Below are 26,280 nucleotides of genomic sequence, written 5' to 3'. Positions count from 1 at the left end.
TCCCGCCCCCGCGTTCTCTGCTGCGCCCCACTCGTGTTTTCGCTCGTGTGCTCGCCAGGGCGCCTGTCCTCTCCTCTTGACAACTCGCCTTCCCACACCTGCTGAGGTGTCCTCCTTTGCATGCTGTCCCCTCCCATCTCCCTCCCCACTTCCCACGCACAAACGCACACATGCACATGCATCGCTATTTCCGCGATCCACGCGTGCACAGGCTCGTCATTCGGCTTCGCCCCTCTTTTTCTCTTCTGATCGCACAGCTGCATCGCCACTCGTTTTCTTTTCCTTTAGGCGCGTGTGTGCAAGTTGAATGGGGCCTTACCCACCCACCCCATCACCATCTCACATCATCATCATCACCGTCTGTCCCTCTTACACGAGCGTCAACGCGCAACCCAACAACGGTCATATTCCGTTTCCCGAAGCGATTTCATTCACGCAGGAGGCGAAGAAAGAACAAATTGAAACGGAAGCGGTCGAGACACAAGCCCGCCTCAGTACGTCCGCGCGTATCCACACACGCGGCAGCACGGCCTTTAAGACTTTGTCTCTCCCCCTCTCCCTCTCTTGCCTGTTTGTTAGAGATCCGTTAGGCTTCCTTATATTTTGTAAAAGAGTTCGCTCGCGTATACACACGCACGCACACACGAATCGACACGATCAACAACCAAAAATTTCGCGCACATACGCACACGTGCTCTTTTTTTCTCTGTGAATTCTTCCTCTCCTCTCTGTGCCCCGTTCCTTCAAGCTTCGGTGGGAGAAGGAGCTAAGGGAGTCTCTCTCTGTATATGTGTGTGTGTGCACGAATCTCTCACTTCTTGGCAACACTTCTGGTCCTCTCCAACATCCTCTCCCCCTCCTCCCCCCTTCTCTCCTTCTCTTCTGCTCCCATCCACCCCATACCTCGCAGCCTGATCTCGTCACGCACACGTCGTCATTGGCACTTGCTGATTGAGTCGTATGCGAAATTGATGTGCGATATCTCGCCTTTGTCAGACCCTCTCGCCCCTTCACTCTCTCTCCTTCCTTCCACATCTGTTCGTTCTCTTTTTTTGGATGTTTGGTTCGTTGATCGGGTGGTTCTAACGAGCGCGCCATTCGAGGCTGTTGTGTGCCTTTTTTTTTTCGTCACTCAGCGTCGCTAACAATTCGCTTCGTTGTCACCCATCTCCACCCCCCCCCCATCCCCTCACCCGCCTTACTGCGGCAACGCTGCGTGGATAGTCGCAGACACACGTGTACATACAAGGTAAAGTAAGGCTGCTTTGGAGGGGAAGTGCGGGTATCTCTGTCTACTTGTCTCCCCTCTCTACCTCTGCTACCCCCCCCCACTGTAAAGCTGCATTTCTGCTTGGTGATCAGTTCCCTTCCCTTCTCCCTCCACCACCCCCGATACATCCTGGCGCGAGCTCTGCCCCCGTGTGTCTCAGTGTCTTACGCCTCTTCTTTCTGTCGAAGGGAGGGAGACGAAAAAAAAGAAAATTCGCTGGTGAGGGACTCGACATATTTCCTTCGCTTTTGATCGTCTGCATCGGCGCTCGTGGCCAATTCCATTTTTGTTTTTGTTCCGTTGCTGTTTGTCTGGTGCTGGTGCCTATATTCAGTCGGTGGTGACTTGCGTTGCCGGCGTGTGCTCTCTCTCTCTGTGGGTGGGTGTGTGGGTGGGTGTCTGTATTTCCTCTTCCTTAGCTCCACGTATATGGATCTCGCGGTCTTTGCATCACCCCCACCACACCTCCCTTCCCCTTTTCTTTCGTCGCTGGTTGTCCCATTCTTTCTCTCTCTCCCCTTTGAATGGTGCCTTCACAGACGTCAGCTCGTTCGGGCTGTCTGTCTGCGTGTGTCTGTTTGTATCGTTCCCTTCTCTTCGCTGGAGAGAAATCGCGCTTGCTGGCACTTTCGTCCTGATCAATTTCTGTGCCTCTGCCACCCCCCTCTCCCCCACCATCATCGCTTTCCCGCGCGGTGTGCTCGCTCACTCTCTTATCGGATAGCATTGCTGCTGGCACGACCTCTACGACGAGTGGGAGCACCCGAAACATCCGTGCGAGGAACAAAAGCAGAGACGCGCTCTTCGTTTTCTCTTTCTCTTGTGCCCTGTTCGCTTATATCGCGCCGCTGACTTTCTTGGGCGGCGCGCGTGTAAGTGTGTTGGTTGATTGCGTACATCCGTGGCGACCCGGCCACGCCCTCCTCTGCTGTATCATCCCTAAGCCATCCAGACAAGAAAAAAAATAGGAGACGCGCACGTGCAGCAGGGCGGCTCAACACAAACAAAAAAGGGTAAAGGAACGTGCAGCAGCGGATGAGTGGGGAGGCAACGCAGCGAAGCCGCCATCAATTCAAAGAATCCCCCCCAACAGAAAAGAACTGAGACAGCACATGATCAAGAGCTCGGTTGCCTCTCCCCTCTCTATCTCCCTTTCGCCTCTTCAGACAACTTTCTTTGCCTCGCGTTAGCTCTCCCGTCTCTTTTTTTTGTGTGTGGCCGACTGTCTGTCTTTCGGTTCTCTTTCGTAACTGTTCTCCACGTCCCTCCCCTGTCTCTCTTGGTGTGTTTATCTCTCTCTCTGTGTGCTCTCTTGCGTCACGCGCCGGCCAGCATCGCTTCGATTGCGCTCTATCTCCCCCGATCTCTTCGTTTTCACCACATCTTCCACCTTGCCCACACCTTGCCACAGAGCGCTGAATTCATTTCTCCTCCCATCCGCCCTGTCTCTGTTTCTCCGCCTCCTTTGCGCTTATCTCTCACCTCATCGGACGCCCTTCTGACCGCTTCATCCGCCGCCCACTTGCCTCCTCCCTCTCACACACACACACACATACACGTATACATATATATGCGTGTATGTGTGTGTGAGTGGGGAAGAAAAGCATTTTGGCTGTCTGACACCCCTTTGCGTGCGCCTTTTCTTTGCTGAACTTTTTTCCCCTTTTTTGTCGTTGAGGGTTGCCTATCACTCTGCTCTCTCTCTTTCTGTTCATATATTTTGTCTGACCTCTTCCCCAGGCAGTGTAGGCGAGGGATTGAGCCATACGTTGTCTTCTTGGCGTGGATTGCTTCTGAGGTCCCCTCACTCTGTAGCGTATGCCTGAATAGGCCTGCGCGCGCGTTTTTGTATCTCCTCTCTTCCTCATTCTCTCTGTGCCTCCCCCTCCACTCCTCTCGGAACCCGTTTCTTTGTCGCTGCACAATCGGAGCCTCTCCTTTGTCCTGCATAGTGCCACCCTTCCCGAAGACGATTTCGTGGCTTGTGCCCGCGCAAGGGCGTGTGGGATCGCTCACTTGTTCCCGCCTGCCTCATTGTTATCCCTTTCTTTCCGTTTTCTTCCTGCTTTAACCGTTTTTTTTTTCATCTCTTCGGTGCGGTTGACGTTTTCTGTCTGTGTGCCTGTGTGTCCTGGCGTCGTCCCTCCCTTTTTTCTTTCTTCAGCACGACTGTCGAGTCCGGGACGCACATTGACGTACCACCCTTTGCCTTTATCCCTCGCGTCCCCCTAACAGCTCGGCGCGTATGCGCAGCGGCCTGTCGCTGACTGTTTCTCTTCTTCTGGCAGTTTGCCGGTTACCAAACCGGTTGTGCGTCTGGGCTTGCGGAGACGGTGCACTTGTCGGGGGCACTTCCTGCCTGTATTCCCGCGTCCGACTCGCCTGCTTTCGGGCCAGGGAGTCGCTCCCGAAGCTTTCTTGCCCCTGTCTTGAGTGACCCGTGCACGCAGGGGCTCCAAGAGCTTTTCGTTAGATACATTGGCTATCACTGAAGGCTTAGAAGCCTTCGGCGCGTGCGAATGGGATGCGCAGTGTGTAAAGGCCATGCGCATGTGAGCGACGGGTGTGCTTTACCAATCGCCTGCGGGCCTCTCATTCAAGAGACAGAGGAAGCCTCGAGAGACGTCTCGTCCTCGCCACCACGACTCGTCCCTGTGGCGCCTGCGGATCGGCCTGATGCGTCAGCGGCAACGGCGCTGAGGTGTGTGGGGGAGTCGGCGGTGGCTCATAGTGGACAGCCAAACGTTGATGCCACGGTGCGCATAGAATCTGTCAGTGGCGGCCAGCGCTCTGCCCTGCACCATCTCCTACGAAAACTGCTTCCCCCATCCAAGCCGAATCGGAAGCTGAGGCGAGTCCCGTCCTGTGGGACATCGATGCTGACGGCCGCAGCCTCCGAAACAGGAGTGCCTCGTTCTGTGTCCTCGGCACCGGCGTTGGAGAGGTCTGTGAGTAGCTCGTGTAGTGCTTTTTCTCTCTACTCCGCCGATAGCCTCACGCTTGATCTGCCACCGCCGCCACTGCGGCCCCTCGAACCTGTGCAGTCTCTTCAATCTGGCGCAACCGCAGGCGCGCCGTCATCCGCGCCCATGTCCACCCACAAAGCTGTCACATCGCACCCCGACGCCACTGCGAGCGCGTCGCTCAGGACGACAAGCCTCCTGCCGAGCGCTGCATCCTTGGCGACGGTTCTGCTAGACGCACCAACGTCCGGGACGAATCGCTTCGCGCCACAGAGCAACAGCGGCAGCAGCCATGGCAAGACGCCGGGAAATCATCACGCGCAGGCGGCCGCAGAAGCCACACTCGCTTCCTCAAGAACAGGAGCTAAAGCTGCAGCGCGCATCATCTCAAGTGCCCTCCTTGACGTCAGCTTCGACTCACGTGTTTTTGCCGCAAACGATGCAGCCACCTCTACGGAAATACAGCGCCTGGGTATCCGACTGCAGGAGCTACATCACGAGCACAACACGTCAGGCGTAGCGCGGCAAGCCTCGGCACTTCTATCCTCGGCAACCAGCGACCCCATGAGCACTTCCAAGGGCCCCAGTGAAGTCCTGCCAGGTGTGCCCGTTAAGTTACTCGAGCCGCCGCCGCTGCCGGAATCTGTTGAAGCGTTATACTCTAAGCCCGGGATCGAGCGCAGGCATGTCTACGACGAGACGATGAAGTTTGTGCACCTCATTCGAGAAATGAACGAGGAGCGCGCTGTTGAGCATGCTGGCCACCGCTGGTTTCGCTGGAAAGAATTGCCACCGAACAAGGAGGACAGCGGTGGATGCGGTGCACTGGGGGCGGCGGCTGTCACGGTGAACCATACGATGCCGCCCACGGTAGCGGAAAGGGCACTGTCGGGTGCAAGCGAGCACGAGGGCGTGCCAGTCGGCGGCCTCGTCGATAATCTGCACCGCCGCCCTTTACTGCGACTGCGTGATCGCATCTCAACGCACGTGCGCTGGATGCCGTACGAGATGCGCAACACGGATTTGCGGCCAGGCTGTTTCGCAATGTCAGCGTGTTTTTGTGGATTCCAGGCGGCAGAAACGCTCGCCGGGGGTGCTGAAGCGGTACACCTTCGTGAGCATCTTTCTGACGCTGACATAGACCTCGCCACGTCACACTCGCAGCACCTCCTCAAGCGGGGGGTATCGTCTTCGACCACCCCGACAGTGGCCGATACCCCGCCACTGCCATCGGTCGCCCCCCTCACTGGACGCCCCTCCCATCACGGCACAGATGCCGATAAAGAGAGCACCAATTGCTTTGAAGACTCCAACGGTCCCCTCAGCTCTAGCGCTGGCACCATCACGTCCACCAACGCGCCTTCCATATCGAGTGACAGTCTCTCTTTTTGCCCCGGTCACGTAGCTCACCGTCCTGTGAGTATTCTGATGCCGGGGAAAGGAAAGCAAAGTGTGAGCACCACCTGCTCCTCCTCGGGGCGGCGAAATTTGTTAGAGCCACTGCAGGTAGAAGTACCCGTGACAGTGGCGACGAGGCCCGCTGCTGCCAAGCCCGTTGCCGCATGCCTGCCACCCTCCGGCACACAGTGTCCAACGGATGACGGGTGCGCGGACGAGTCAGGTCGGCGGCGGATTATCGACGCCGATGTGCCGCATCGCAAGCAGCTGGCGAAGAGAGCACTTGAGGACAACAAGCTGTTCTTTGAGCTGTCCTTACGAAAGAAAAGCGTTTCGTAAGGCGAAAAAGAACTGTATCATCGTTGTGCGATCGTGTTGGTGGTTCATCGCCTGTTGCGGGGCACCATAGAGACCACGACACACGTGGCGCGGCCATCGCTCTGTGATGCAAGTCGGCTTTCCTGCAAAGAAGACGGAGCGCAACAATTCCTCCCCCCCCGAATGCGAGAAGCGACGTGGGCTGTCGCACATCTGCGGTGCTCCCCTCAAGGCCGCGCTCTTCTCCCCATCCCTTTTTTCGTTCTCTCCCTCACTTCTTCCGCACTTTCAGTTTTTTTTCTCGAATGTGCGTGGAGTGACTGGTGCAGGGTCGTCCTGTTGCATCCCTCATTCGCTGAAAACTCACGCGCCCGTGTCTGTATCTCTGCGTGTCGATGTGTGCGCGTGTTGGTGTCAGCTCCCTTTTCTGCCGTTTCTGTTCGCCCCGTCTTTCGTCTCTCCCCCTTTTCCCTTTCTCTCCCTTTCGACTCCGCGGCTCTGTTGCTCTGCAATGGCCGGCAAATCTCCGCCATAACGTGAATCGACTACCTTGCGCAGTCGGCTCGGAAGGAGTACACGCCAGATCACTGCGCTGCCACTACGTTTCGGCCGTCCTCTCGGGGGCCTATGGACACGGATCCCTGCCGAGCAATGCGCACGCGCCCCCTTCTTCCTACGCCGCCGCCGTGTTGGACTCAAGGGTACAGCACCTGGCAGGGGTCGGGCGCACTCTACCAACGAGAGAAAGCTGTCGGCAAGCACGCAGCGGCTCTTTTCTGTTTTGGAGCCCATCTAAGCGCTGTTGCGTGATGGCGCAGTGCGAATAGACTGGCACTCGCGAACTGGCTGCACCCTTGCCTGCCTCTGTCTCTCTCGTTCTGCGAGGGACAAAAATGAGCCTCGACGCAATCGACAGCGGCGGGTCCACACGATAAGCGGCGGCGCCGGAAACGCCACAATGGGCGATGGCACCCTGCGGTGTACTCGGGCGAACATGGCGCCACCGCCGACCCAACGTAATAGCCTCGTATGCAAGCTTGCATGCGACCACTGTAATGTGCAGCATGACGGCGCCGTTAACAAGCCTCCGACTTCTGCCGCGGCAGATGCGCTGATGCCGAGCTCAGGGATCACGCACCCGGTCGCCCGTGGCAGACGCCCTGGCGGGGCAGCCTACCCACTTCTCGTGCAACCGCGACGCGCGCTGAGACAGGAGCTGCTTGGCGGTCACCATCCGGCGCCAAAAAGGACGCGCATGCTGAGATGGCGAGCTGATCGGGGATGATGCTGGCCCTCCGGCGTGGAGCGGGGGTGGTGCGCGGCCTGCTACTGCGCTGGCGCTGTTGCACCGCCGCCGCCCCGCCTGCGTCTGCTATGGTGGGTGCCCGAAGCGCGCCTGGTGCGACGCCAGGATCTTGCACGCGGTGATGCGACTGCGCAGACGCGGGCGAGCCGTCCCGCCACCCGTCTTGTCTGCTGCCATGGGCGGAGAAGGAGGGCGAGGACAGCGAGCCCCCTCCCCTCCCCTCCCCACCCTGGATGGCACCAGCGAGCGCCGCCGCACGGCCATGTGAGGGGCCACCACCCCGCACGGTGGAATGCCGCGGCTTGAGGCGCCTCGGCGCGAGCGCAGAGCCCAGGGTGTGCGAGGGCATTGGCCTGGTGCCGGTCGATCGCGCCGCACGCAGGCGGGGGAGGGGCGAGCGAGCACTGGGGGGAGGGCGGCTGCTCGGCGGCCGGCGCGACTCGAAGGCAAGCCGGCTCGCGCTCGAGGGCCCGGATGTGGCCGCGACGTCGCTGAGGCGGGACGGGCTGTGGCTGTGCATGCGTGCACGATCGGCTGAAGAGGGAATGTGGGCAAGAAGGGGGACGAACCGAAGGAAAGAAACGATCTCTTATGAATCGCGTTCTTGTACATTGTTCGCGCTTTCTTGGTGCTCATGTGCCCCGACCTCACGGCCACTTTCATTCACCGCAGTCTACAGGAGGCGGTGCGTTCTTTTGTCATGCGTGTTGTGTTCTGGAGATTTTTTCTCGCCCATGACGTTAGCCACCCTCTTCTTCGGTGTATGTGTGTGTGTGTATCTGGTTGTTCCGCCTCTGCCTTGATGGCGATGATTGCCGGTGTTGCTCCTGCACGGGGGCTCGTGGGCCTCGCATGTGCCGAGGCGAGCACAGTCGATCTCTCCACAGGTTCTTTCCGTTCTTCAGCGCTGCTGCTGCCTATGTGAGAGTGTCATCGGCCTTCATGCACCCGCTGGTTTCTCTTTCGTGTCCCCGTTTTGTTTGCTTCTCGAGGATGAGGAATGCCGTGCTCGCGTGCGGGTGGAGGAGAGTGAGGCCCGTTTTTATCCCTCTGCTGTGCTCTGCAGGGTCTCTCTCCGCCTCCGTCGTCTCCCTGCCACTCACGGAAGCACTCATAGGTACCGAGTAGCACCCACGCACGGAGGCTTGTGCTCTACCGCGTGGTCGATCTTCCCCTCCCTCACTCCTCCAGCCCCACTCAAGCGCGGACACACACATGCACGCACACCGACTTAGGGCCCTCTGCTTACCTTTCAGCGCCTTATTCGGCTTCTGCGTCCAACTGACAGTTCAACACCTCCAATGAAGAGAGAGAGTCGATCTGACGAGTCGCCCAGCTTCACCCTCTCTGCTCTTTCAAAGAGGTGTCTCTATACGTGGATGGCGAAGGTCTCCGTCTCACCGCTCTTTCATTGGTGCCCCTCTCTCATTCTCTATACCCACACCGTCACCGTCTTCCGTTTCATGTGAGCGTGTGGGTGCGTGCTTCTTGGTTACAGGGCTTGCCCCCTCCATCTTTCCCCCGCCGGCACACCCCCAGACGCGGCCGGTGCGTTTTTTCTGTTTTTTTTTGGCTCGTTTCGTCGTTTCACCAACAGTTGAAAAGGAAAAGATGCACTCAGGCTGTGCTTGCTGACTCCTCCCTCCCCCCTCCCCCTTTCTATTTGGTCCCCACCCATACACACGTGTGTATGGGTGGTTGGGTATGGGCGTACGCTCGCCTCTGATGCCCTCTCCGTCATCCCCCTTCCCCTCTCCATTTGGTATGTCGTGCGACAACCGCCAACAGCACATGAGAACCGAACAAAAAAAAAAGCGAAAGCTTTTGGACTCCCACCACCCCCACCGAGGCGCTTCCTACCAGCTCAACGCCCACCCCCCTTCGTGTGCAGTTTCGTTTCTGACCTCGCAGATGCCTGGGGCGAGAGAGGAGCCGCACACCTCTCAGCCCGCATGGCATCTCTCAAGGGGATCGCCACACAACGCTCTGGGCCGAGGGAAACGTTCGGCAGCCTTCGTCTCCTCCAGCTGGTGCCACAAGCCCTTTCTGGGGGTCACATGTCCACGCGCCAACGATTTGGGGAGCTCACAGGGATATATCGGTTCTGATGGCAGTGGCGAAATTCTGTATAGCGTTGTGTCAGATCGACTCGCGGCATTGAATTCCTTTGTGTGTGATTTGTATGAGGAGCACCTTATCTGTGACGCCTGAGCGTATCTTACCATGACCCCACTCCGCTCACTGGTATATGATTAGCCTGAGCCACTCTGAGGAAATGTACCTCGTGCCGCCCGGCGTGGCAGGCGCGGCGGTGGAGCGACCTGCGAAACTGCGGGAGGTAGAGGGGGAGTAGGAGCTCTCCTGAGGTCACTTGATCTAGGAGCTGCTCGACTGCTGCTGGGGCCCCGTTTGATGAAATCCTTGACCAGCTAAGTGGGGCGGAGTGTAATGCATGCGCTGCATGGCGGAATGGGCGTCCCCGGCGAACAACGTTCATTACGCAAGCACTCCACTGCGGTCGAGGCCGAATGCCGGAAACGCGGGACAGGGGGGAAGTCCCCTGCACATCGGGCTCGCCCTCAGCCTTCCTGACTTGCATTCAGCAGGACTTGAGCTGACTGTCCTTTCATTGGCTCTACTGCCATGACTCTCGCTCGCCGCAACCGCCGCAGCCTCCTCATGGGATGCGACACATATGTACAGCACACCGGGCAGACGCGGCCCCTTTACTCTTTTCTTCCCTCTCTTCTTGCTTTTGTTCTCGAACCGCTTTCCCGTGCACAAAGAAGCACAGAGGGGCCAACGCTGCTGTTCCCACAAGGCGTAATCGAAACGCGCGGTCCTGACTGCGTTCGCAACTCTATCCGAGATAGAGGCTGCCTCTCTGGCATCCCCTTCCAATCGCCTGAAGCTCTAGATTCACTCCCGTAAGGCAGCACTCCGGTACGGTCACAGCGCTCATGCAAAGCAATCCTCTTGCAGGTGAAGAGGCAGTGATGGCTTCACCGACTTCCGCTGAGGCAGGAGCGCTGCAGCAGCCTTCCAGCAGTCAGCAAGCCTCCACGGTGGGCGCCTCAACGCTCTCCCCGACCGCCGCGTCAGCCGATAGTCACGTCGCGTATGCGCTGGCAACTGCAGCGACCACGGAGCAGGCGCCGCAGCGACACGAGGACATGGATGAAGCTGCAATAGGCAGCAAGGCAAGGGCGCACAACAGTGGCGCCACAGCGAAGGCGTCAACAACGCGGCCCAGTGATGGGGAGCCAGTTGTGCAGGGCACCCGCAACGAGGAAGCGGTAGAGGAAGGTGACGACGACGACGACGACGGCAACAATGGGGACGACGACGACGGCGCCTATGCGTCCGAGTACCGCAGCCTACTGTTTCGCGTGGCGGAGATGGAGGCGCAGGAGCAGCAGCAAGCTCGCCAAAGCAGCTTCGCGCTGCGCATGGCACAGCGGGAAACAAAGCTGATGGGGGAGGTGGCAGCACAGCAGCAGGCGTATGTGGCGTCACAAGCCTTCAGCGCCTCCTCCCTGCAGGCCAGTGGAAGCCCCAAGGCCTCCAACGCGGACGCCGAGTCTGAGATGCAGACGGCTACCTCTGTGGCCTGTAGGTGGCCGAGTGCGGAAGAAGTCAGGGCAGCGGTGATGACAGACGCTCGGATAGCATGGTTGGCGCATCGCATGGAGCACGCTCAGCTGCAGTGCCGCCGCTTTACCGACGCCGCAGAGCTGCTGCGCTCCCACGCACGATGGACGCATGCTCGGGTAGAGCTTCAGGAGAGGCTGAAGGCGGAAACAGAGCAGCTCTTGTGCCGATTGCACGAGGATGCGGGGCTGTGGCATAGCGTGATGCCTTCAAGCGTGGGGGAGCTACAGGAGCGACACAACTGTGCGCGTTCTTCGACTGCTTCCCCAACAGCCCCGCTGCCACCTGAAGGAGCGTGGCAGAGCCATACTAGCGGCCTGACCACCCTTGGCGGTACCCTAGCGAAGGTGCACACGCTCTTCCGTGACCCGGAGTGCCGCGCCAGCATGTCCATTGTTGCCACAACACTGACGGAGGTGGGACGCCAGTGCCAGTCCTTGCTGCAGGCTCTTCAGGCACTGACAGAAACGGAGTTGCAGATCGAGGCAGATCTGCGGCAGCGTCGGCCACTCACGCTGGAGTGGGGCCTCTACGCGGCACACGCGCAGCAAGCGCGGGAGGTTGGAGACGTCTTCTCGCCTGTCACCCTAGCGGAGATGCGGGCAATAGGAGTGCGGAAGAGTGCGCTTCGTCGTCAACAGGAGTTACGAACCGCACTGACATTGCTCCTCCTGCGCGACGCGGAGAGGGCAGTAAGCAGCAGCGGGAGTGCTGCCGCTGCTTCTCCCTCTTCTGCTCCTGTGCAGCAGTCCATGTGCCTCTCTTCACCGCCACCCGAGGTGACGCCGGAAACGATGAAAGCCCTCGCAGACACGTGCACGCGGCGCGAGGGGCTTCGGGACCGCTTGTGGCGAGAGCTCCTTTACCTGAAAAAGTGCGCGCGTCGAGACCTTGGCACGGAGTGGGTCTCGCAGGTGGAAGCTGCGGCACTCGCCTCGTTGGCGGTCACGGCAGACACTGGAGGGGGCTCGCGGGCGCTGGAGACGGTGCTGGAGGATGATCTCCGCCGGGCAAGCTACGACGGCCTTGCGAGTCTTGTCGCTTTGGCGGCATCGACACCGAGGCCGCAGTGCGATGGAGACGACGGCGCCAAGAGTTGCGCCCGCGACGGAAGCCATGACGCAGACGAAGAGAGCAACCTACGAGATGAGAGCGATGGCCTCCCGCCGTCACCGCGCCCTTCCTCCGCAGCGCCTGCGGCTCAGCTGATCCCCCGTGTACAGGTGCTCTCTCTCATTGAGGCTGTGCAGACACGCGCCAACTCAATCGTCTCTCTTCTCGCCGAAAACGCCAAACATTGGCAGAGGACCCTGGATGTGGTCGCGGAGGCGGAACTGTGTTCAAGCTCCACCGACGCCGCCTGGTGCCGCACTGCTGAGTTGCTCCTCCGCCGTTGTATGGATGCGGATGCCGTAGAGCTGTTACGGAGTGATACACACGACGACGACGCCAGTTCGCACACGACTTGTACCTCTTCTCTCCTACTACAGGAGCAGCAGCTGTTGAACAGCCTGCATGCCTCCCAGGCTACTATTATCGAGGCCGTAAATGCGGCACTTGCGCAGGTATACCATGAATTTACGGTGCCGCTCGAGCGCGCGAAGCAGGAAACAGCGATACTTATCCGGCTGCTGCAACTCTCTGACGAAGCAGGTGCGCCGGAAAACCACCACGGCGACACCAGAGGCGCCGATGTACTTCTGACGCATACCACCCCAGCACTGGAGCGTGCCATGCACCTGCTAAATTGCGCCGAGGAAGACGGGCGTAAGAGCGATGGCGCAGCCCCTTCAGTAGCCATGGGTGGCGCAGGTCCGGATCGGTCCTTATCGCAGGTGCGCCTTCCACAGTTGCCGCTGCGCGTGGAGGCGGTCCAGAGCACCATCAGCGCACTCTCTGCCAAGTGGAAGGACGACCTTGCAGCCGAGACGGCGGCGATTCGAACGACATTTGCAGAGACGCAGGCGACGCTCGAGCGGTACGCGCAGTACTCCATGGCAGAGGTTCCGTCGCTGCTGGAGAAGGCACTCGCAGAGGCCAAGGCGCTGCAGGAGCGGGCCGCCGAAAGCGCAGCCCGCAGTAGCCGTGCTGCCGCTCTAGCTGCCGAAGTTCAGCAGCAGCGCACGCTGCTAGCCAAAAGCGCGACCAAGGAAAGGAACGCGCTGGTGGCGGCGGTGCAGGAAACGCGGCTCGATGTGGCAGCCCTGCAGGCGCAGGTGGCGCAGCTGCAGGCGCAGAGGGACCTGTCTGCAACGGAGTCGCTCCGCCGCTGTGAGATAAGGAAGACGGAAGCGGCTGCGTGGCAAAGCTTTCTACTCGACGATCCACGGCAGCATCAGGCAGTGGAGGATGATGGTGAAAGCGCCGGCGATGGCGAGATCGAGGAAGAGGGTGGCAGCGTTGACGTAGCGCCGGTGGTCTCCAATTCCCTTCTCGAGGTGTCCACAGGCGTGAAATGCGAGGCAGAAGGGGAAGATGAAGATGGAGACGTGGTCGACGGGTCGCCCGAGCCCGAGACCACATCAGCGAAGCACGAACTCGCCGAGGAATTGGATATTATGAGGGAGGAGGAGGCGCGCGCGAGTGGCGAGTCCGACAAGCGCGATGGTGACGGCTGCGCTGTTTCTGAGGAGGAGCGCTGTGATAAAGGGGCAGATGATGAAGCTGCTACGCTGCAGTTGGGTGATGAGATGGGTGGCGAGCACACTGCGGCCGACGAAGACGAGGAGGCGGAGGGTGAGTATCACGCCGACGAAGAGGTCCCCGACGAAGCGCAAGGTGGCGCTCAAGTGAAAAGCAACGTGAGCCACACAGAAGATCGCGTGGACGAGGCGCCCACTGGCACTACCCCAGCGGGCAGCGAAGAGCGGGTAGAAGCGGTATCGCGGGCAAGAGGGAGGGGCAAGAGAGGGAGGAGGCGCCTCCATCCGGAGAACGGCGCGCGGCGCGAGGTGCAGCGGCGGCACGAGCAGCCACAACAGCGACCCAGCATCCTTGGCGAGCCTATCCTCGGTCTTGCTGAGCCGGGGCAGCAGCCACCCGTATTCGACAGCGCAGTCGCCAGTTCTTTTGCGTATCATCCACCCCCGCAAGCCTTCGCGGCGGCGTCAACGAACCGACCCGTTCTCGAGGACAACCCGTTCTACTCCGGTTTTGGCTTTGAGGAATAGTCGAGCATCTGTTGGCAGCTCTTTCTTTTTCTCCCATTGTTGTTCAGATTCGCCACTCAAATCGTGCTCACGCGTCCTCGTAGCTCGCCCACTCACCCTTCAGCCAACCTCACCTCCCTCCTCCTCGTCCGCATCTATGGCGATGCTTGCAGGAACTCTTGCAGAAGCTTAAATAGGAAGAAGAGAGGCGACGAGGGGGGGTGGAGCAGATGGGAAGGAGAGAGGGGGGCACATACGGACTCGGCATCGCGCCTCGGCATTGAGGAGGCAACGTTTGCGCGTTGAGGCGCGCTAAAGCGAGAGGGGGAACAAGGCTGCGCGACGTCGACACGCGCGCCAGATGTCATGTCTCACTGAGCGTGTCTGCATACATATATATATATGCATGTGCGTGTGTTTGTCTGTGCTTGCGTGTGTGCGTGGCTGCAGCCGTGGAGGTGGTCGCTGCAGCGTCTCGCCGGTGCCGACTTTGACCCTCGCCTATGGCCCGGTGTAGCCCTTCTTACCATCTTGCACGATATGCAGCGCATTGCGCGCTTTCTGCTTTCGATTCACACGCCTAACTTCCCCCCTCTTCCCTCTCCTCCATTGCCATCCCCTCTTGCAGTCCCACGGTCCTCTGGTGCTGGGGTTGCTTTGTTCCCCTTGCCTTGTTTCGCCTCGTACACCACTCTTGGCCTGATCGCGTCGCTCTTCTGCACCTCCTCTCTCTTCCCCACTCCTCCAACACACACACACACACACACACATACACATATATACGTACACGCATCCGAACACCCTGACGCGCTGATCGGATAGTGCGCCACGCTATCGTTTCGTGCGTCTTACAGTGCATTCCTCCGCACAAGCGCACCTCTTTTACCTCTCGCCCTCCCCTCCCCCAGCTCCTCTCTTTTGTGGAGAGGGGGCACCAGGCGGCGAAGTAGCCCGCTGATCGGCTTCTCGTGTGTATACGCGCATATATACGTTTGCCGCTGATAGGGTCTGGAGCAACGAGTCGCATCATGCCCCTCTCTAGTACGACAGAAATCTGCATGCTGGTGTGGCCGGTCTCGCCCGCCATGCACGTCCTGGGCCCTGGTGAGTCCATCGCGTGGGTTGTGGGGTGGAATGACCGCAGCTTGTACATCATCGTGACCTGGTTCTTGCGCAACTGCACGCTGCCGGAAGCGAAGGCAGAACTGCAGCAAATCCGGTGCGTCCTGCAGAACGGTAATAGGGAGATGCCCGCGATGCCGTACAGTAGCCTGACGATCCTGGGCTGTGTGCGGCCAAACACCGCCCCCACCAGCCTAAACCTATGCTCTGCGGCCGTGGAGGAGGACTTATGCGGCGCGCGAAAGGACAGCTATCTGTGGCTGGAACTGCTCGAGGGGCCAGTGCTGGCGGAGCTGTGGTGCTGCGGCGCGCGCGTGCAGCCCTGCCAGTTGCACGTCGTGCGATGCGATCCGTCCAAAGCGCTTTCTATTCGCCCGACAATCTTCTCGGCCACGGCTCTCTATGGGGTGTCAGGCGTGCGCCAGCTGCAGAGCGGCGTCATGCCAGTATGTGCACCAGGCGTCACCTCGAACCTCGAGGGTGTTCTTCTCCCCCAGGTCATGCGCAAAGAGGCGGAGCCGCGCGTCCTCAAGCGGCACCAGCCACGCTGGAGGAACTTAAGTTTTGTGAACGACTCTATCACGCTGGCCGGCAACGACAGCTTCTTCTCCGACCGCGACACGGCAGAGCGTCCGAATGGGCTGGCTGACAAGAGCCGAGGAACGGCTTTTAACTCTGAATTCAGCTTCGCCGGACAGGGGAGCAATTCTGCGCACGACAGTCTAAGCACCCCTGATTGGCAGCGGGGCCGCTCCCTGCGTGAGCGCATGCAAGGGGCACCGGAGGAGAGCCTGTCGCTCTCGGAGGGCGACAGCAGCGCGCGAGCTGCGCCGTTGGGCACGTCGACGCTGAGCGACTCGGAGGTGGAGCAACCAGACAGTAACGATCGGAAGGGATGGCGACCATCTTTGTCACAGCTCGAGAAGATGCCTGCACGCAGTGCGCCGAATCCGTCGCAGAGCGTCGCCCCGCCGGCGGGTGTGCCTCCGCGCCTCGACTTCGCCTCAACGACCGACCGGGCAGAGATGAGCGTCTTTTTGGCGATGATGCGTGCGGGCCGAAATGTGCGCCGTATCATGCAGAAGGAGCCGTTGCACACGCACAGAAGGGAGTGCACCGCGGAGCCGCTGACAGGGGTGCTCAAATACGCTGTCGACATCCTATTCACCCACGTCGTGGGCCTCTTGAAACTCCTGCGCTTCAGCAAGACAGCAGAGGTGCTGCTCTACCGCACCTCCGAGTTCGCACACTTCTTGTGCGCCCTCAGCTTCGCCAACGACTCCTGCGGTCTCCACCCCGTGCTGCCGCACCAGGTCTCATCCTCCATTAATCACCGGTACGTCTGCATCTTTGGTTACGTCTCGCGCTGCGCCGTCGACTTGGTGCTTGGCGTGCTCGTCTACCTATGCGTGACAGCCTGGGGCCCGTCCTTCTATGCCGCCTCGCAGTACGTGACGCGTCACTGGCTGTACGAAGTGCACGTGGACTACATGGACTGGTTCGACGGCTACCCGGCCGGGCTGAAAGTAAACGAAGACCTCAACATGGCTCTCTGCTTCTTCGCCAAGTGCGTACTTGAGGTGTGGGATGCGCTGCTGAGCTGGTCGCCTGCCACGCTGCCGAGCCTCATGTCCTTTCAAGTCAGCACAGCGGTGCTGGCGGGGGGCGCGGGCAGCAGATTAGGCGCCGTCGGCACCGCAGCGCCGTCGCTGGCATGGTCCTTTCCGACCTCTGAGGATCAGCTGCATGGGGTGTACGAGTGGGTCGGCATGGCGTTTCACTTGCGAATCTTCTGCCTTCTGGGCTGCAGTACCGCCGCTGCGCTGGTCTCGGACATTACCGGGCTCGTCTCGCTGCACCTTCGCTTTCTCTACCACGCCTTCGCGCTGCCGTACCGCTTTGCCCGCGTTCTGCTGACCAACCTCTTCCGCCAGTTTTACGGCGTCAAGTACAATCCCCTGCGCAAGCGCTACGACAGTTACCACTTCCAGGTGGATCAGATGCTCGCCGCGACGTTTCTCTTCGTCATCGTTTTCTTCCTCTTCCCCACGCTGACGGTCTACTACCTGTACTTCTCTTGTGTGCTGGCGACAGCTTCATGTATGCAGACGTGCCTTGAGTCCATTGCCTATCTCTCGTTGCACGTACCGATCTACCCGATTGTCTACTGGATATGTGCTCGGCATCGATTGAGCGGCGGGGTGGCGCTCTCGAGCCCTGTCATCACGAGCGTGCGTCGATTCCTCGGTCGCGGAGGCCGCCCAGGCCGCGGCGAGGAGGAACTTGCCTCCCACACGGTCGAAGTGACCGTGGAGGCGCTGCCACTCCCGCTATCCGCCATGCTGACTGATTTCTTCGTTGTCGTGGACATCATCATGGCGCGCCTGTGGCCGACAAAGGTAGTCTCGCTGGTCCTGCGCGGGAGGATGAAGTCCTTGCCAAAGATGACAGACCTTCTCGGACCCCATCTTCTGACGAACTGCGTGTCGCCACGGTGCACCCTGTGTACGTCGCCGCCCAAGAAGGCTGAGGACAAGAAGAAGAAATGACCCATCGACGCGCGTGCAAATGTGAAGGAAGGAAAGACGCCAATGTGACTCGGTGCCGCATAATGTGCGTGCGCGTGTGGGGTGTGCGCCTCTCTGCCGATGTGCTTTTCCTCTTTCTCGACCTCTCTGGAAGTGCCTCCCCCAAAAAAGAAAGCAGAACAGAGGGAGGGAACCTTCCGCACTCTCTACCCGGCGCTACTCGATACGCCGGCGTGTGCCTGCATAGTGGCCGAATGGGTACCCCATCCTGAGCGTAGGGGTAAGGCTTCGCGCCGCTTGTTTGTCGAGGTGGAGGCAGACGTGCTTACGCTCCGACGGCAAACTCACATCGCCGCGTGATGTGCGCGTGCTGCCGTCAGTGAGCAAGTGCGTACAGCGTATGCTGAATGTACTCTCTCTCTTATACACACACACTGCACCCTCTCTACACGCCAACTTCTCTTGCAATACCCTTTTTTTTGCTCGCGGATTCTTCGCCGCGTTGCATGTCGTCTGGCATTGTCCACTGTTGAATCTTCTTCTCTTCACACCGACGCCATAACATGATGGGAAACACTCCTTCACACCAAATATGTGCGTAGTAGTCTAATCGGCTTCATTCACCCCTCCTCCCCGTGCGTGGGCTCGTGCGTGTTTTGTCTCTCTAACAGTCCGCGTATTGCTGTGTATAGCTCCGTCAGTGCCGGTGCCCGCATCGCCTTCCTCACCACGCTTGCGTGTGCGTCGCCGCAACGCTGACCGATTCCTGCGAGCGTTGCTGCGGCACCTCTAATTCTGTGTTGTCGGATTGCTCGAGCCTCTGCTCCCTCCTCACTCCCGCTGCTGCTCAGCGACGCAGAAACCCCCACGCAAACCACCGTGCACCTCTCTCGCTCTCTGTCGTTCTGTCTCGAGTCGCCTATTTTTCCCCTTGGGCGCTGCGTCCTCATAAGGGCGCGAGACGGGACGTGCAAGTGCCGACGCGCGGCCGCTGTACGCGTTTGAATTTCACTTTCGAGCACCGTCCCTCGCCTAATCCTTCGCTCAGCATCGCCCCCACAGACGCACCTCCCCTACATCTTTCCACTTCGACACCAATCCTCTTCTCTGTGTTCTCTTCAATTCTTTGTGTGTGTGTGTGTGCCTTCACACAAGTGCTTTCTCTTGCTGTTCCGTCTACGGCCCACTTCAATCCCTCTCCTACTCCTTCTCTCTCTCTATCTCCTTTGTGTAGTTATCTGTGAACACGTAGGTGTTACTTGCTCCTACAGACTCTAAAAGCAGTGCCCTTGGCTTCTTCCCCATCTTCCCCCCTCCCCCCTTATTTACGAGAGTCTCTGCAAGTCGCTCCACTCCCCCGCCTCTCTCTCCCTCTCCCTCCCTCTCCACCACTACTACCAGCACCTTCTCTGGTTGTTGTACCGATTCTTCCCCTCCGCCCTCTTCGTTTCGCTCTCTCTCTGTCTGTCTTGGGCGCCTCAAGCTTGCTCCGTGCTCTGTGTGTGTGTGTGTGTTTGGCTATTCATCACTCTATCTCCCGCATTGGTATTTTTCACGACCTCTCCACTTCACTTACCCAACCCTTTCTCACACCTTCACCACTCCCCCTCTCTCCATCACCGTTCCTCTCCTCTCCTCTTTTTCCCCTTTGTGTGCAACTGCTGCGCTCGTGCGTGCTGCTCAGGTCTGCCGGCTCTCTCAGTTTCTTTTCCTTTTCGGTACTCTTTTACCGCTCCTCCAACTCTGGGATTACCGTGCCGCGGCACGATTTCTTCTCCTGGGTGGGGCCCGCCTTCTTGTCGCCAGCCACCGCAGAAGGCTGGGCACAATGGCGCAGGCGGCGCACCCACTCTCACGGGAGGGCAGCTATTCCCACTCCCGTAGTGGCGGCCCCCCATCAAACGCGACGCTCCCTGAACAGATGATCGGTAGCTACGTCATTCGCGAGACCATCGGCCGCGGCAGCTTTGGCAAGGTGAAGAAAGGGCGGCATGTGCACACGGGAGAGTACGTCGCCATCAAAATTCTGAACCGTCAGAAGCTGAAGTCCGCCAACATGGACAAAAAAGTCCACCGCGAGATCGAAATTCTGCAGCTGTTCTCTCACCCGAACATATGCCGTCTCTACGAGGTCATCTCCACCCCGACAGACATGTACCTCATCATGGAGTACATCGAAGGCGGGGAGCTGTACGATTACATCGTACAGAAAGGTCGCGTTCGGGAAAGCGAGGCGCGCTACATCTTCCAGCAGATTGTGTGCGCCATCGAGTACTGCCACCACTTCCGAGTCGTGCACCGGGACCTGAAACCGGAGAATATCCTGCTTGGGACCGGGTTGCAAGTGAAGCTGATCGACTTCGGCCTTTCGAACATCACGAAGGATGGCGAGTTCCTCGCAACCTCGTGCGGGTCACCCAACTATGCCGCGCCAGAGGTCATTTCCGGTAAGCTGTACTTTGGCCCGGAAGTGGATGTGTGGTCGTGCGGCGTCATTCTCTACGCGCTGCTCTGTGGTTGTCTGCCGTTTGACGAGGACAGCATTCCGCTTCTCTTCAGCAAAATTAAGAAGGGCAAATACGCCATCCCGTCCAACATGCAGGCGGGGCCGCGAGAGCTCATTCAGCAAATTCTCGTCGTAGACCCACTTGTGCGGCTGACCGTTCCGCAGATCCGAGATAACACCTGGTTCAACCAGCGCCTGCCGATGCGGTTGTCGTACAGCGAGTCCATCTTCAGCGTGAAGGAGGACCGCATTTTGTCGGTGCTGGTCAGCGAGACCGCGAAGCGACTGGGAATCCGGGACCGCGATGTGCGTAGAGAGCTGGAGCACGGCTCCGGGGTCGCCTTTGTCGCTTATAATATTCTACTAGACGCCCGCCGCCGTCGTGAGATTGCGGCTGAGGTGCGTGAGCTGGGCATGTCTGGTGATGAGTCCCGCGGCGTGAGCCATGCCATCGGCGCCCGGCAGGCGAAGTTTCAGCCCAAAGCGATGGAGCGCGAGCTCAACATGGGCCTCATGCTGACGCAGAGCCCCGCGATGGTGGTGCTGCTCGACGAAGAAGACGCCACGAGGAACAAATGGGCCTACAACCGCGGCTCGCTCGTTCCCGTCTTTGCCGCCGCCTCTGGCGAGCCGGCAAAGGTGAGCGATATGAGCCTCAGTGATGTGAGCGGCAATGGCGGGCCAGGCGGGCCGGCCGCGGTCGGCTCCTTCCGCATTACGTCCAAGGTGTGTTCCGGGTCCTTGATAGGCCCCAGCAGCATCGGCTCTTCGTCGTTGGCGCCAGGCAGCCTGCGCGGTGCCGCAGGGCCCACAGCCAGCAGCAGTAGCTACCGTCGTGCTGGCATGCTGGCGGGCACCGCCGGAACCGCTGCCTCGCAACTTGGGGCAAACCTCAGCGACCAGTCGCGTGTCGGGTCTGTTGCTCGCAAGCACGCTATGTATACCGCCGAGGAGGAACAGTTTATTGTGGAGCACAACTACGGCTGGCGAATCGGTATCATGACCGACTGGCGGGCGGAGCCGGCGCTCTCCGCAATCTACGATGTTCTGCGCTCCTTCAAGATGCAGTGGAAGGTCGTCTCGCCGTTTCGCCTCCTGGCACGGTCAACGACCGAGACGTGGAGTGCAGTGGCGGACTCGATGCGGAACCCTGGCGCGTTCAAACAGCAACGTATGCTAAACGTCAACCTCATGGAAACATCCGCACCAATCCGCATTGGCAGCCGCAGCGGCGCCCCAGCAAGCGGCAGCAGCGACGATCACGAGGGTGACGATATCGCTGGTAGCACGCAACGCCACGAGGATTCCATTCACCCCTACACGACCCGCCCGCGCCACTCGGGCGCTGCGGGTCGCAGCATCGAGACTGCAACGGGCGGCACCCCCGACAGGAGCAGAAGCCAGGGCGCCCGGGGCAACTACTTTAGCAGCCTGCAAGATGAGGACGAGGAGGCGGCGATGACCACTGAAGGCGCGACGTCGGCGGTGCAGTTGACAGCGCATTTGGTCGAGAGCGCGTCGGCCTCGACATCCTCTCCGACTGCTCCGCAGGAGGTTCCCACGCCGGCGACAGCCTGTGCAGCTGCCCCCGCCGCTGCGGAATCGGCGTCGCTGCCAGCCAACCCGGTCATTCTCTCCCTCTATTTTTTTCGCATACACGAACGCCACGATAAGGGATATCTAGTCGACTTCAAGGTGGTCCGTAATGCCATGGTCGGAGCGGACCTCGTGCTTCTCCTCTCCGATGCTCTGGTTCGAAGGTTGGGCTGAGAAAGCGCGAGGCAGTCAATGCGGCCCAGCGGGCTTGATGAGGGCGATGCATGGGTGCGCTTCCTTTGGATAGCTCGTCAGCACGTGCTCCTGCACAGGCGACTGACAGAGTAAGAGAAAGGGGGGGGCAGTGTGGCCGAAAGGGCCATCGTCAAAGGGGCTTGCTGCAGGAGAGGGATGCGTGGCGGTAGCGCCGGAACGCCGTCTGTATCTCCGCGTTCGATCTGGCGCAAAGACTTTTAGTGCGCATATGTTTCTTCCAGTTTTCTCTCCTCGTTCTCTACTCTCCTACGGAACGCAATGAGCGATTTTGCAAGCAAGGCCCCCCTCCATCGCGCATCCATACCCCCTCTCCCTCCCCTCCCCACAGACTTCCTCGTCTCCCTACTCGCCTGTGCAAGAGAAATCGGGAAAGCAGTGCTTCATTCAGCGAAAGCAGCGCGCTTTGCTGCTTGTTGTTGACTCTGCTCCTCGCCCTCCCTCTTTCCCCCTGAGTCACCGTTGGATTGCTTCTGTGCGTCAGAATCGGTGCTCCCCGCTCTGCGCTTCCTTTCTTCTTGGGACATGCGTCTCTCTTTCTCTCTCCTCGTCATCACTGCATTCGCTGCCGACAACTACCTTGAGGGCGTGACAAGGGAAGAAGGCAGTCCCGCCCCGCTCCCCCCCTTCCTCTCTTTTCTCGCATGTCTATGGGTTCGCTCAACGCTCGGTGCACCAGGCACCTCTATTGTCTGTGTGCTCTTCACCCAGTGCTCGGCAATGGAGTCCGGCAGAGGGAGAAGGTGTGATGGGGAAAGATCGATGGCAATGTATGTATTTAGGTGCGTGTGTGTGTGTGTGTGTGGTGGTGGTGGTGTGCGCGTGTTGATGTGTCCGTCTTTGGTGGCGTGTGGTGTGCGCCTCTATCCCCTCTCCAACCTCACTCTTGCGCTTGCTCTTCCGATACGACTGAGAAGCGGTTGGGCCGGAGCCGTATATCCCCGACTTCCCCCCTGCTCCTCCATGTTGCGACTGCTCGTTTGCTTTTCCTTTCATCATCTGCGGTTCTCTTCTTTCAGCGTGTAAACTGCAGCTCACCTCCGTTGTTTCCTCCGTTGTCGCCCTCCTGAACCTTCTGCGCGGCTTTGGGGCGCGCATGCAGGCTTGCGTCTACGGCGATCCGCAGGTGCCCAAACGCGCGCACGTGCGCACTGCTGTGGCTCCACCTCGGGCAAGCGGGAGGAATGAAGTGGAGTGCGAGAAGGCAGTCGTGCGAGAAGCGAAAAGCTGAAGTTGAGGTGTGGATGGCTGTCGCGGTGGATGATGCGGATCGGCACTATCAGCACCCGCAGCGAGGTGCCTTTGTTTGTGTGTGTATTCCTTTTGGCTTCGCTATTGTGGTGAGCCTGCTAGGGGCTCGGCGTTGGCTACATGATGTGTGTGCAGGTGCATAAGCGTATCGCCGAGTGCAGCGAGGGGGGAGGAGGAGGGGGGGTAAAAAGACGGCACACGAGGCTCTCTGTTTCAGTCAGCGACTTTATCGCTGTGATTTCGTCGGAAAAAACTAAATGCTAACGCAAAACAAAAAGAGAAAATCAAACTGAGTGCTAAAACATGCGGCGCTCACATGTGAGGTGGTCGATAAAGGAGTGGCATGTCGTACAGTGAGTCAGCTCTTCTCGCCTAGTCGGGAGTAGGCGTACCTCCTCATGCGTGGGGCTACGCCTTCCTCCCTTTGCGCGCCTGTGTGGACGACCTTCATGCCTCTATTCTGTTGGGGCGCTAACGGACGCAGTTCCACAGATGTCCCCCTCATTCCACCCCCCACCCACCCCACGCACACAGCGTGCACCACGCTGCTCAGATCTGTGTGAAGTCGCTTATCAAAGCGTGGAGGGTGGTGAGCACACCTCACCAGACGAGACGTGACTGCTGCGCTTCCCCTCCCCCTATTCTCGACTTCGCAGCGACGCCGCACTCCATTTCTTTTACTTCCACCACCTCCCTTTCTGCCCCGATCACCCCAATCGCCGCTCCCTCAAACTGCGCTTTTGGCAGTTTCTCTCACACTTCCACGCTGGACCATTCTTTGGTAACGCGGAGGAGACAAAGACGCATTCGCCCTCGCTTGGGCTTCGCCTTTAGCGCACCATCATGTGGTGCGGAGGGGGCATGCAGCGTACTCTGATATTACGCAAGCAAGGACGTTCGCGCGAGCCGAACGTGGGTCGACTTCTCTACGGAAAACGCAAGAACCTTGTTCACCATGCCAGCGAGGCTAAGCCCTCTGTCACGGCTGTTCTAGCGCAGACCCCGACGGAGCGACTGCCAGCGGCCGTGATGCACGCCGTGCAAGTCAACGAGCTCAGCCAGGAGCAGATCGTCGCTGTGCTCAAGCACCACCGCGCGTTGCGCCGGTTTGACCGCACCGAGGCGCTCGTTCAGGCACTCCGCGATGCGAAACAGCCGTTGACGTCGCAGCACTACTGCGTCCTCATGGCCCACGCGAACGACGAACGGCAGACACGCAAAGCACTGCAGTTCTGGAAGGAGGCTGTCTCGGAGGGGAAGGTGAACGAACGCCTGCACGGCGCCCTTCTGTCGTCCTACCGCAACACTGGAAACTGGAGGGCCGCAGTGCAGCACTGCGAAAGCCTGTGGCGGGATCAGCAGGTGCTAGACCCGCTCGCAACCCACGCTGTCATGAACGCTTGCCGCCGCTATGCGCCCTGGCATATTGGCTTGAAGGTCTTCTCCGACGCCATCCAGCACGGAACGAAGCCGAACAGCGTCGTCTATCTCGAGCTCCTGCGCCTCATCGCACAGTCCAAGATGCTGGCGCGGTGGACGTACAGTCTGGCGATTCTGCACGCACTGGAGGCAAACGTGGAGTTGACTGCCGGGCACTACAACACGGTGATCGCCACCATGGGAGGCCGCAACTGGGAGAAAGGTATCGAGCTGTTCCACTCCATGCAGGAGCGCAGCGTGCAACCCAGCACCGAGACTCTCAGCACCGTGCAGCAGCTCCATCCGCACAGTGTGGCCCACTGCATTCGCTGCGTCGCTGAGGCACACGCACTCGGCATGCCTGTAACCGACACCATGTACCGCAATGTGCTGCTGAACCTGTTCCGAATGCGGCTGAACCACGAGGCGACCCATTTCGCTGAGCGCGAGTATAAGCTGGACTGCACCGATGCCGGTAACCCGGTGACACACACGCTTGCCCTGAGCGTCGCTATGGTGGATGCTTTGCTCTCTCACCCCTGCCCCCACGACGCCCTCCTGGTGTACGAGTCCTTCCAGGATAAGATTGGCGACGTGGTGGCAGCCGCGACGCGACAGCTCGGGACAAGCGGCTCGCTGGACCAGCGTTGGCTGGTGCAAGGGCGGGTGGCTGTGGTCGACCACAACGTCCTGCTCTCAACAACCTTCGAGTCCCTTATCCACCACTACGACTCCGTGTTTATCCCGTTCGCAGCCGTACGCCTGCTGGTGCGGCGTGCCCGCGAGAACGGCGACTCGGTGCCGGGGCGCCACATGAAGGCAACGTTGCGTCGCATCGGGTTTCTGCTGAAGCGCGAAGAATGGCGCATGCTGCGTGTGCTCCCCTACGCGCACCAGCTTCTCGCGCACACATACTTGTCTGAAGGTGGGCCCGCCAGTCCTGAAGCGCTGAAGGCGCTGCGTGACGAGGCAGAGAAACAAAGCCTGCTGCCCGAAAGCCCGCCGGCTCACGCCACACCTTCAAAGGCGGCCTCCGCATATAGCCAAGCGCTTCTGAGCCGCCTAATTCCTGTGGAAGAAGCCGCTGAGGCTACTGCGGTCGTTGATGTCGGAGATGAAGGAAGGCGCGACACAGTGGCGGCTGCCACGGACATCGTCATACGGCACGGCGGCGGGGGCGCTCCAGAGACAACGGCGTTCTCGCCTGTCTCTCAGCAGGCGTCGTCCGCCTCGGCCGCATCCCTCCCGACAGTGCTGCACTCTCCCGACCGCATCACCTCCGTGGAGCGCGTTGTGGCGGTGGGCGCCATGCTGAAGTCTCTCAACCCCGATGCGGATGTACACGTGCTGTCCACTAACGCGTCGCAACTAGCAGCAGTGCGGCACTGGAATGCAATGCGCGTCGCCGTCCCTCTGGTCGCGCTACACTACCCCGACCGACTCAGGCAGCTGGCGCCGCCCGCACCGCCGATGCGTCAGAGCAACATCACTGCTGCGGTGGCGACACCCCGTTCGAGAGGACCAAGGCCGCGACTTGAAGCGTGAGGCGCCTTCGTCTCACCCCGCACGCTGTCGCCGCACAAAGCCACT

At 59.8% G+C, this 26,280-nt stretch overlaps 5 protein-coding genes across 5 annotated transcripts; all 5 read left to right on the top strand.

Moving 5' to 3' along the window:
* Positions 1–4,359: 4,359 nt before the first annotated feature.
* Positions 4,360–5,970, top strand: LSCM1_04493 (uncharacterized protein; the record flags this gene model as incomplete). Its single annotated transcript, XM_067321998.1, has 1 exon — positions 4,360–5,970. One exon carries the CDS (start codon positions 4,360–4,362, stop codon positions 5,968–5,970), a length of 1,611 nt encoding a protein of 536 aa, XP_067177093.1.
* A 4,245-nt stretch (positions 5,971–10,215) lies between these two features.
* Positions 10,216–14,076, top strand: LSCM1_04492 (uncharacterized protein; the record flags this gene model as incomplete). Its single annotated transcript, XM_067321997.1, has 1 exon — positions 10,216–14,076. The coding sequence occupies one exon, from the start codon at positions 10,216–10,218 to the stop codon at positions 14,074–14,076; it is 3,861 nt and encodes a 1,286-aa protein (XP_067177092.1).
* Positions 14,077–15,083: 1,007 nt separating this feature from the next.
* Positions 15,084–17,726, top strand: LSCM1_04491 (uncharacterized protein; the record flags this gene model as incomplete). The annotated part of the gene is made up of 1 exon (XM_067321996.1): positions 15,084–17,726. One exon carries the CDS (start codon positions 15,084–15,086, stop codon positions 17,724–17,726), a length of 2,643 nt encoding a protein of 880 aa, XP_067177091.1.
* A 1,807-nt stretch (positions 17,727–19,533) lies between these two features.
* LSCM1_04490 (uncharacterized protein) lies at positions 19,534–21,981 on the top strand (the record flags this gene model as incomplete). Its single annotated transcript, XM_067321995.1, has 1 exon — positions 19,534–21,981. The coding sequence occupies one exon, from the start codon at positions 19,534–19,536 to the stop codon at positions 21,979–21,981; it is 2,448 nt and encodes an 815-aa protein (XP_067177090.1).
* A 2,133-nt stretch (positions 21,982–24,114) lies between these two features.
* On the top strand, positions 24,115–26,235 carry LSCM1_04489 (uncharacterized protein; the record flags this gene model as incomplete). The annotated part of the gene is made up of 1 exon (XM_067321994.1): positions 24,115–26,235. One exon carries the CDS (start codon positions 24,115–24,117, stop codon positions 26,233–26,235), a length of 2,121 nt encoding a protein of 706 aa, XP_067177089.1.
* Between the last annotated feature and the right edge of the window lie 45 nt (positions 26,236–26,280).

The sequence above is a fragment of the Leishmania martiniquensis genome, chromosome 29 (genome assembly GCF_017916325.1).
Source record: "Leishmania martiniquensis isolate LSCM1 chromosome 29, whole genome shotgun sequence".
In the NCBI taxonomy this organism is placed as follows: Eukaryota; Euglenozoa; class Kinetoplastea; order Trypanosomatida; family Trypanosomatidae; genus Leishmania; species Leishmania martiniquensis.
Note: the sequence above shows the minus strand (reverse complement) of the source record. Positions and strands in the feature narration are given on the sequence as shown.